The sequence below is a fragment of the Nelumbo lutea genome, chromosome 1, assembly GCF_056320005.1.
Source record: "Nelumbo lutea isolate HS-2025 chromosome 1, American lotus-T2T, whole genome shotgun sequence".
Taxonomy (NCBI): Eukaryota; Viridiplantae; Streptophyta; class Magnoliopsida; order Proteales; family Nelumbonaceae; genus Nelumbo; species Nelumbo lutea.
In genome coordinates, this window is record NC_142684.1 from 185265914 (window position 1) to 185277539 (window position 11626).

General features: G+C 36.9%; 1 protein-coding gene across 1 annotated transcript; it reads right to left on the reverse strand.

The window, feature by feature from the left end:
* Positions 1–297: 297 nt before the first annotated feature.
* LOC148879780 (putative WRKY transcription factor 43) lies at positions 298–6660 on the reverse strand. The gene is made up of 2 exons (XM_088966480.1): positions 6139–6660; positions 298–607 (listed from the first exon to the last, which is right to left on the reverse strand). The coding sequence occupies exons 1-2, from the start codon at positions 6555–6557 to the stop codon at positions 430–432; spliced, it is 597 nt and encodes a 198-aa protein (XP_088822606.1). The 5' UTR covers positions 6558–6660; the 3' UTR covers positions 298–429.
* Positions 6661–11626: the final 4966 nt, after the last annotated feature.

Here is an 11626-nt window from a genome sequence, read left to right on the forward strand (position 1 = left end):
AACCTTTTTACTCATTTCATTCGATCATCATTAACAGGGTATTAAAAGGGTTTAGGGGTGGAGTTGGGATTTTTTATTGAGGGGGTCAAAAGTTAGCAAGCATGGATTTGGGGGGGTGGGGGGGGAGGGGGAAACTATTGAACATAGCTAGGGGGCCAAAATTTAAATGGGTATTATGGGAATTTTCAAGGCATAAAGGGGTCATGGCTCCCCTCTACCACCCCTAACTCCACCCCTGAAAAGGTCCAGATCTCCTAACACCAAATTTATCTGTTTACATGAGAAATAAAGAAGGAATTGAAAGTTTGAAGGAATTCCCAACATCAACATTGATATTTCAAATACAGATTTTTCTGTTTCATGTATAATTTATACATGATTTGATAATTCACACGTGAAGATGGTTTTAGTTGCATATGTGGTGTAGGCTTAAAACCTAGAGAGGAACTGTATTTGCTTCAGAAGAGGACTCAAACTCTCCATTAGTTTCTCACATGGATGGTTGTGTATGCCTTCATATGTTGTCACGACGATGCTTCTGTCCTTTGACAGTCGTTGAACCTGCTTCTTCACATTGCATGTATGATGCGTGCAGCGATAATAACTCCTTCGTTTGTATTAGAGAATGAAAAGATGATAAGAAGGCAATCGTTTGAAATAAAGAGCATGCAAATACAATGAAATAGAATACAGCAATACATCATCCAATACGTAAACACAACATTAATTGTCTAAAGTTGGCTCCTTTAGTTATAGTCAAACATATTCAGAGAATCTGAGTTCTTATAGAGAATTGGGCTTATGAGATCATTGCCACTTGGTTTTTAAACTCCATGTTTGAGTTTCTTAACCCTTTGATCTAGTTCTACAAATTAATTAAAAACTTCAATAGCAAGTTCATAAAACTCAAGTGATTCTCACTGTTTTTGAGATCCTTTTTCTTATGTTGTATTTGTCTCAAATAATGGTTTAACTTAAGGTTATGTTTGGTTTGAAGGAAAATGAAGGGAAAGAAAAGGAAAAGTAGGGAGACCTTTACAAATCTTGTATTGGTTTCCCTGTTTTTTCCTTGCTTTCCCTACATTTTCCTTCAAACCAAATATATCTAAAAGCTTAAACTATTAAGTGAGATGAAGTATTTATTCTCTAACATGCCCCTTTACATGAAAGCAGCTCATTGGTATTAAAGCATGGGAAAACATAGGCTCCACCTGGCCACCCATACCTTATGTTGAAATTAAATTAATTATAATGTAGACGACGAGGAGTGAACACTAGGCTACTTGGTTAGGCTCTGATAACACCTCAAAGAACTGATCAACGTAAAAGCTTAAACTATTAAATGGGGCATTTGAAATAAGTATATGTAATCTAAAAGTTTGATACCATTCCATCTGAAGCCTTTTGAGTTGTTCAATATAAATTGGTGAGAAATGTGTATTATCACATCATATATGAAAATAAACTCAGTTAGAATGATTTTTTCTTTTGAACCCAAGGGAAAATTTTAAGGCTGTCAATGGATTAGATCCAACCTGGCGGATCTTATGGACTTGAACTGGTTGGGTTAGTTATGATTTCAAAAATCGGAACCGATAGATTGGTTCAAACCTAAATTACAGACCCAATTGGGTCGGGTCTAATTTGACTCCGAATTCTTAACATTTAATTCCTGTCAGATAGGCTTCAATTCCACCTGGACTCAGCTCAGACCCGACCCATTGTTTAGGGTATAAGTAGCCTGAAGTCTTAGCACAGTCTTCCTGAAGATCAGAGACTATGAAATTAGGTGGGCCCACTGCTGAGATGGAGAGGCCCATGTTTAGAGTATAAATAGCTACTTCGTGGGCAGGTATGTTCCCCGATTTAGAAACATGAATTATGGTTTTTAAAAACGAACCAGTGACCAAATCGGTTAGGGGTCTGGTTATCGGTTTGAATAATTCGATCGTTCGACCTGAATGATCAACCCATTCTAACAGAAAAATTAAAAAAAAAAATTAAAAAAACAGTTAAAACCGTTTAAATGATTAACTAGCCGGTTCAGCAATTTACTGACTAAAATCAATGATTTTAAAGAAAAACGGAACCGGTCAAGCCCAGTTTTCCAGTCCGGTCCGGTTTTGAAAACCATGACATGAATAATGCTGATATTATGTAACTAGGACAGGCATGCAATTTTATAGGTATGCCTATTTTCAACTATAAACGGCATCCAATAATAGTTGTTACATCACATTCCAAATACCTAACTTTTCTCCTAGCTTAAAGTGGATATTCTTCTAATGGTTTTAAAGATCTCAATTGTATTAAATGATTTGCTTAAAGTGGATATTCTTCCAATACAGATGTGGCCCAGTATTATACTGTATCACGTCTCTTATGAAATCTGACTTTTCCGCCCATATAATATCCAAAGAGTGTGTTGTAGCAAATATATTTTTTAATCCAAAAGCGTTATTGTGCCCAAATGCTCTTTGCAATAAAACTCTTTCCTTTTTCCAGAATTGAAACAAGAAATGTCTTCCTGATTTTTTTAGAGAAGATGACCAATCAGCTCATATCAGAATTTTATAACCCTATAGTATAGGGAGAATGCATGCTGACTGTAAATTAATGCCAAATTCACTTCCAGAGTTGAAACAAAAAATAAAATGACCAATCAGCTTAGATCAGAATTTTATAACCCTATAACATAGGGGGAATGCATTCTGACCGTAAATTAATGCCAAATTCACAAGTAGGATGTAGTTTATAGGGGGAGAGAGTTAGTAGTAGGGGAGGCTGGAATTCAGAATTCTATGTTTCCGTACTTCTCCGTTTTTTTTTCCATTTCAAAAACATGATTTATTCTCATGATTTGATGTTTTAATTAGTTCATCTTTCTTGCTAAAAGAAGTTCATCTTTCATATTTTATTTGTATTAGGAAATTGTGAAACGCCCTATGGTATCTGACAATCTTATATACCTCCCTTGACTCTTTGAAAAAAAACAAGTGCATTAATTTTCTAGGTGGGAAACAGAGACTAATGCAATAGTTTTTCTTTTTTTTTAAATACCATATTTATCCTTGGCCAATTTTGTTTAAATGTACAACTACCAAAATACCCTAAAAGAATAATATTCCAATGTAAAAAACCCAATAAGAGAGATGTTCCAAAGCTTCTAAATATCATCAATAACAATAAGATGAGAATCGAAATAGATGACATGATCGACACAGGGCTTAAATATATCAGCTTTCTATTCTCCTCCTGTGATGCCTTAATGGTAATAAGGGCATTTTTGTAACTTTAACACCTTTATTAATGAAAGGCTAACGGAAGTGAGATATTTGGGCTTTTTTTTTTTTTTTCGAAATGCTAGGAGAGGTTTTTGTTAAGGTCAAAACATACGAGAGGTTTATAGGATTGTCAAAAAACCTAGGGGAGATTTTTATAGTTTTCCCTTATTTTTCTTTACTGTGTACACAATCCATTTAAATTCATAACTGCATTTAAAGTATGCTGAGTCTAATTTAGCAAGAACTTGTTTTCTATTATTGTCTTCATGAATCTATTCATGGAGCAAACACAGCCTAAAAATACCTCCACCATATATGTACCCTTCCATTAATATATAACAACATTTTTATATAGGGTAAATTGATGGAACCTTCCTGAACTTTATGATATAGTTGCCTTTTGGGTAGGCCTATAAACTTTCTCACATAGTTACTGGTAGGCCTCTTCAGTTAGAATCTTCTAAAGGTAATTGAATTATGAACAACAAAAACAAAGAGAATTCAATATGCAGTTTTACCTTTGAGTGATTGATATGAAGGGCAAATTTGAAAAATAAATAAATTTCAGAAAAGAGATTGGAAGGGTTTGGGGTAGTGATTCATATGAAGAGAGAATTTGAAAAACAAACATTTTTGCTAAAAATAACTGCATGGGCATTTTGGACACTTTCATGCCTCTTTTTAAAAGACTATTAGAGCAGATCTAATTGCATCTATGTCAAAAAGTTTAGAGGAGGTGATAGCATTTACTAAAATTCAGGGGAGGTTTCAACAATCAAAAACTTCAGTTTCAACAATTTACCTTTTTATATATACAAGCTTTTAAAAAAATTGTGTATATACCTTCTAAACTAAAAAGATTATTATTTTTTCAATGGTTAATGTTTTAGAAGAGAAAAAGTTGTAAGAGATAAGGAGGTAGGGCATAGGAATGACATATGGGCAATAGCAAAGATCACAATAGCCACTTAGAGGCCTTATCCATTCCCTGAACCTCCCAACTCATACTTGTACTAAAACCCATAGTGAGTTGGATTTTATGAATCCAAACCCTCATCGACCCTAACCTCTCCACATTTAAGGGTAGGGTGGGTTGGGTTTATAATAATCTAATTTCTCATTATTTCTTGTTATATATAAGTAATAAATAAATAAACAAATAATAAGTTTTTTAACTATTTAATTAACACAAAAAACACAAAGTACCAATTATCATTCACATAAAACTCAAAATATTATTAAATTCAACACCAAATACATAAATTTAATTTATATGCTTTCTAACCATATGCGGATTTAAGAGGGTCGTACTAGAATCCCAAAACCTGCCCCCGCCCCAAAACCCGCTCTTCAAGCAAAGAAAAAAGAAACACTCCATCAGGACAGGTAGGTATAGGGTAGAAATGATCTCCCCAAATTCTACATTGATAGTGGGCTAATCAATGTGATACAATCACGTATTACTGTAGAAGATTTGGAGTCGAAACAAGTAAGGTTGTCCGGGAATGAGTGTAAATGACCTGATCAAGGTCGTAAAACTCAATGAGTCAGTTGAAAACTCGTCCGACTATTGACTCAGATGGCTAGGAACCGTAGCTTGAGTCAAATATTCCGTTGGGAAGCTTCAGCAGTTCAGCTTTGGATTGAGCTCTTACCCACTTTTGAATAAGTTACTAGAACCCAACTTTATCAGAAAGTCAATTTATTGGTTGAGTGCCTTTTGGCTTTGGGAGAGCTTTTACGCAGAAGCTTCCAACGTTGCAAGATAAAGCTCCACAGGGAAAAACATGAAACCATATCTAAATAAAAACCCAAAAGTTTGCATAAATTGAAAATTTGACTTTCTGCAAAGTTATGTTTGGTAACTTCTCCGAATCAGATCAGTCAAGGCAGCTCAATTCGACACTCCCAAATTTTACCTTCCACGTATTGCTAGGTTCCACCTTAACGTTACTCATCCAAGACTAAAAGTCTAAAACCAACATGGCATAGCGGATTTTTCTTCGAACTTTTGCTGTTTCTAATTATTTTTCTGAATTTATGATCCGGTTGGACTAGATGGTCGGACCTCAAACCGGAATTACAACTTCAATTCTAAGAAATGTTGATTTGGTTAAATTTATCCCGATTATGTGTTAATAAGTGTCGTATCCTTTTATATATTCATTGTTTCCGACTTATTTAGACCTTTTCTTTTTTATATTTTATATGGGTTTTGTGGATTTATTTTGCGATCCATATCAAACAAATGGTAATGTTTATGAGGGAATTCTAAGGCGACGTGTAAATAATTAGTAGGGATGGCAAGGAGACTGTTTTAGCCAGGGATGAGGATTAATCAGATGCCTAATCAAGGACAGAAACAAGCACAGGGAGTGAAAAACAAGCACACCACCGTTTGCAATTAATTCAACACATTATCAGTTGATTTTTTATTTCAAACGGTGGCGTGTTTACAATTCACTGGGAGTCGTTGAATTGTTCTGCGAGGCTGCGACCAGGTAAAGGTTTATTCACCCTAGCATGAGCATTGATTTCTCAGTTCAGGGCATTTTAACACACGGAAGGAATTCCACACAGAACAGAGCAGGGTTCCTGAAGAAACCTCTCTAGAATGCATGGTTCCTGAAGAAACAGCTTTTATTCCACCAACAAGCTAATGAATCGAAGAATATATTAATGTAATGAGGAGATGAGTTACCTCCTCATGTTTAGAGACTGATCAGAATTATATCTTAAGCCATGATTTAATATGTTGCATTAATAGAGAGGATGATGGTGCAACAGAAGCCAGCAGTAGTAGGTCGTAAGAAACTAGCTAAAGGAATATATGCATGATATCATATGGACACACCTGGGAAAGTTACTGTTCTTCACAGCTTTCTGCCCGTATTTCCTCCAGCGGTAACCATCATCGAGAATATCTTCTGTGCTCCGCGTCTGGAACGCAAACCTCGGCCGACTTGCCTTCTTCATCCTGCTCGATTTTGCCTTATCTTTACCACTCTTTTCATCTTCGGCTTTATTTCCAGTTCTAGTTGTCACATCTGCATTCGACAAGAGTGGCTTCTGCAGATCGCCAAATCCAAATGGCGAAGAGAGGAGGCTAACCCAGTCGATGTCTGGTAGGATATTGAAACCTTGCAGCAGGTTATTAGGTTGATAAAGAGGAGGAGGGTGCAATGACGTGGATGCAAGTGAGGGTGTCAAGATGTAAAATGGGTTATTGTGGGACGACAATGGTGGCAGTAGTGGTGGGGCTTCTCCTTCCATGGACAGGGCTCCACCGTGAAAAGATGCACAAAGAGTTCTGGTCGTGAAGAAGTACTGAAGGATCCCTTAAGCTCTGAATTGGTGAAGGTTAGAGGAGGTTGGACAGACCCTAAAGAGATGAGTCGAGAGAGAGAGAGAGAGAGAGATTCTGTCATCTCTCTTATCACAACACCCCTAGCCAACTAAATACTACCTACTGTACGTTTATTTTTTCTGTTCAACTGTCTCTCAGACCGATGAACCAAATTGTTGTAGGACTACAGTTATAAAAATAAGAATATAAAATAAGAACTTAGCACTCCACCGCTCCATTCCATGCCTTCGAGTGACTTCTCTCGTGCACTCGTGCCCAAAGGCCAAAACGAATGTTCTAGCTATAAAAATTTGGTTGACCAACCCGTTGGGTCACCATCTTTTGACTAGTCACTGCTGGTCGATGCATGCAATCCTTCAAATATCAAATTATCTATTAATGAATTAGATTTTAGTTGGTTTTTTTCTGCTTGATTGCGTGGTTTTCTTTCCTTTCGTTTCCTTTTCTTCTGGTTAAACACAAAATACGATCAGCTATACCTCTTCCCTCAATCTCTACGTTTCCCAGCGATCTGGCAACAGCATGACGGCCCGGCAATCGAATTTTCATCTTCTTTTTTCCCCTAAACTGTGTCCTTGTTATAATCACTCAAAAGTCGAGAGATTTTTCGGGCCGATTATGCCATCTCTGCAGTTCTCCGGCGGTACTCTCGTCAGAGTATTGAAATGAAATGGGGATTTTCGAAGCCCGCATGGATTACGAAACATGATGTTTTTTCCTCTGTTTTTTAGGGTTAGCAAGCATTTTTAATGCTTACAAGTTTAACTGTTTAAGGATGGAAGGGGAGACGTTGCGCGCAGGAAAATCAATGGAAATTAATGAGAGAGAGAGAGAGAGAGAGAGAGAGAGAGAGAGGGTATCAGTCTCATCTGATTCGATTGTTGCTTTGCCTTAATTACTTGCTGCAAAGCAGAATGGACATGAGGGGAGATGGACCATCCCCTGGTTTCCAGTTGGATGGATTAGAATGAATAAAATTAATAATTAAATATTTAAATGCAAAGTACTCAACCGACTTCAGTTTCAGACTTTCAGCCACGGCTATTAGGCGATCGTCTAGCTAGTGAGCCCTAAATATTTATAATTTATTTGCAGCTGTTGGGGGAGGGTGACCTACCTACAAGGAGACCGGATCTGCTCCTCGCACCAACCTCAACCTCAAAGCACGCGCGTTGCAGTCGTACATTGAGAATATCTCATGTACTTCGATGTTGTCATTCGTATTGGGAGATATTCCTAATATCCGATTTGAGATGTGATGTAAGGTTGGTGTAAAAAGTTCTAAGACTCGGTTTGCAAAAAATATAAATACAAATATGTATAACACAAATATATAAAATAATACAAAATGTAAGATTTTGGCATATTTATATTTGAATTCCTTTCAACCTGAACCTAAAGAGGAACAAATCTCGTCTATTGGTCCATAAGGACCATAACCATATGGACTCAACTTATAAAAGGGATGATATCTGTTACACGATCAAGGTTTACCCAAACGATTTTGCTGTTCAGCAGGAATCAATGATAAGGTTAATGTCAGTATTAAATATATAGGGCTTGCATTATTTTTTATGGTGAGCCCATGAATTTATTAGTGGCGTGTAATCTCATCATTGGTTCCATAGCATGTTGAACAGGTAATTCGAATTCCTGCTAGATGTTTATAACAGGATATATAACCCAACTTCAAACTTGTACCCATCATATGTGTTGCATCATTTGGCTGCATTTGGTAAGAATGTAAAATGCATCGACGGAGAAAGTGCTTTATTTGGTTGTGATGGGTGCAAATAAGGGTGGATTCGAGCCAAATCGAGCCGAGCCAAATAGCACGAGGCTCGAGTTTGGTTTGAGTTAGAACCTTGAGCTTGAGCTCGACTCGAGTAAAAAACTCGTAAGTTTGAGCTCGACTTAAGAAAAATGTTTTATAAAAAAATATATATTATTTGATATTTAAAAAATTAAGAACTACAATAATTAGTTTTATTGTATATAAAAATAAAATATTATATATATTATTTTCTAAAGTTGCCAACACATGATGACACGTCGCCTACTCGGCAGTGATGACCCAGTTCCATCTGCTTCAGGAGGAACCAAATGAGGATCATCACAACACCAGTACAACGTGCCCCGAAGATATCTTGAACACGCCACTCGGACCCCAATGTCTATATAAGGAGACGTCCAAACCTTTACAAGGTATGCACAATCTCGTGCAAAACAAGCTCTCACTTTCTTTCTCTATTCTCTATTCTCTTAGCAATCTCATTCAACTCGACTAACTTAAGCATCGGAGTGTCTAGCCCATATCAACCATCCTGGACACTCTGATTGTTTATTATTTCACAGATCCAATCTATTGACCTTATCACTCTCTCCTCCCAGCTACCTTCTAGCAGGGAATGTGGGCAGGATTGTGCTCCAACAGTTTCAACAACATCAACTTCAATCCTACTCGCTACAACCAGTCTATTCAATGATCACTACCGAACTCTATAAGATTGAAACCAGCTTTAATGCTGGGGTAAACACTTTTTTTTCTCTTCTCCACTGTTGATCGGTGTTGACCAGATGCTCCGAACTCTAGGGAGTTCAGACTCTGGCAATTGAGACACATGTTCTAATGAGTTAAACTAAGCACTGATTATCAATGATTTCTGATTGCTTGGCATAGCTCACTAGGGGTGTCAATGGACCGGTTTTGGGTTTAACTCCGTCCAAATCAAAATCCATTTGGATGGATTGGACGAACCAATAAAACATATTGAATTTGGACGACCTGGAGAGACCAATATGACATATTGGATTGGACCTGGTCTGTCCATAATGAATTTATATTGGATTGAGCCAATATCTGGCCAATTGATAGAAGATAAAAACATAGGTGTCAATGGACCAGGTTTGAGACAAAACGAATCTAAATTAACAGGAATTTGAACAGATTGGACAGTCTCTGGTCCAAAATATTCATTGGACTGGATTGGACCAGGTCCATTTGTAATGGAATCACATTAAACTGGACCGGATTGGACCAAATCCAGTCCAATTGACACCTTTAGGCTCACTGTACTGCATCTCCATCTCGTCGGTTCCCTACGTGTTGTTTCAACCATTCCATTATGTGATCAACCCTCTTCACTGCTATTAATTCCACCTACCCTACCCAGTGGGGAGTTTGCAGTCTATTAGCGAGCTTCACAGTTGGATGGTTGAGCCCATCTTCCCAATGTAACTTGCTGCCTTTCGAAGTTCTGGATCGAGTGGGTGTCTCACAGTGGACCTTGCATTGTGATCCTCTCTATGTTTGTGGTCATAGAAACCGACTCCGTCATTGGTTATTTGGTTTTGTACTTTTGTATTGAAGAAGAACATATAGTTGCAACTTGCAACTATTGATGAAAGTGGGTCACCCAGTTGACTCAGTTTAGACAGGTCAAACCGATTTAACTCAATTTGCTCTTCAAATTCGGCCCACTGAAGCCCATTTCATTATAATTTCAGTCGATAATGGCTAATGATGTCTCTCACTCTCAAGACTTGGTTGTGGCCATTTCAGCAAAAGAGAAAAAGAAGAAAGAAGAAGAAAGAAAAGAAAAGCCCATTGAGACACTATTATTTTGGCCCATAGAGGCCTTGCCTACGAGGCATTTTAGCTTGACCCAATGAGGTCCCTAGGCCTATTTTGGCCTATGTTAAGTCTGGCCTCTGGCCCATGTTGGCCTGTTGTTGAATCGGCTCTAGAAGCCAGCCAATAATGGCATTTTTGTTGATCCAATGTGGCCCTTTGTTGGCTCATTGTGTTGTGGCCCACTTCGGTTAACCTATAATGGTTAAATTTTAATTACAATACGAGCCTATGTAGGCTCCTTTGTCTTTAAGTAGCAGCAGGGCTACTTACCACATCATCACCACCATAGGTTTAGAGATTTTCAGTCATCATCAAATTGCTATGTCATCTCAATAGACTACCACATCATCATCCCAACAGGCATGGAACTATCTGCACGGTGGACTAGACTAATATTTGCCACATATCATCATCTTTTGGCCACTTCAGGATTGTAAGTTTCGGGGACGTCATCACATTTTTTTACATGAGGGATATCATCATATTGCAACATATTTGTGAAAGATTATTATGATAAGATAAGCCTAGGAGAATAGTGATTAAATGATAGAGTCACTTGAGTGATTTGATCTTTTTTCTTTAATTTAATATTTGAATGTGTATAATAAGTAATGTAGAAGGTTATATTTACAAATATTAGGATGGTAGCTTGATAAATTTTGAACCATAAATTAATATATTATTGATAATATATAAATTAAATTAATTAATTTAATCAATAAAGGTGATATAAGTTTTAAACATTATTATTATTATTATTATTATTACTATTATTATTATTGAAAATCAGATTTTTAAAGAGCATGTTCCATTTTTTAGGGGGGGGGGTAAACAAAGAAACAGGTTCAACAATTAGATTCTAGAAGCACCAAGGACACAACCAACCCTAGAACTGATCTAGACAGGATAGGTCCTGCTTCCATAAACCTACCTTGGAACTAATCTGAACTAATATGGTATTGGTATCCTGTATCTGTGGTGAACCATAGTTGCAATTTATATTCTTCTTCCGGAAATTTCGCATTTCTCTTGAATTCATCATGCCTTTTGAAAATCTCTACAGAGCCCCCTATCAATGAGTTTTATTGTCCAAAAGGACCAAAACTCACTTTCCGTTAGATCATTGTTAGTGATCATTAATGGAAATTGTTCATATAAGCTTTGAAGTATTTTACATGACCAAATTACCCTGAATGGCCAGTCATCCCTATTAAATATTTTTATGATAAAATTACCCCTAATCTTTAAATGCTTATGTGATGATTAATAATCATCACTGGTGGTTCACTGAAAGGGGGCTGTCATGATAAATTAATAGAAATGTAAAAAAATCAGGATGAA

Bases quoted from the DNA above. Each gene is read 5' to 3' on its own strand.
- LOC148879780 (XM_088966480.1), bottom strand. From the start codon at position 6,557: ATGGAAGGAGAAGCCCCACCACTACTGCCACCATTGTCGTCCCACAAT. The intron at 608-6,138 runs GTGTGTCCATAT...ATACAAACGAAG, and splicing joins AAGAACAGTAACTTTCCCAG to GAGTTATTATCGCTGCACGC.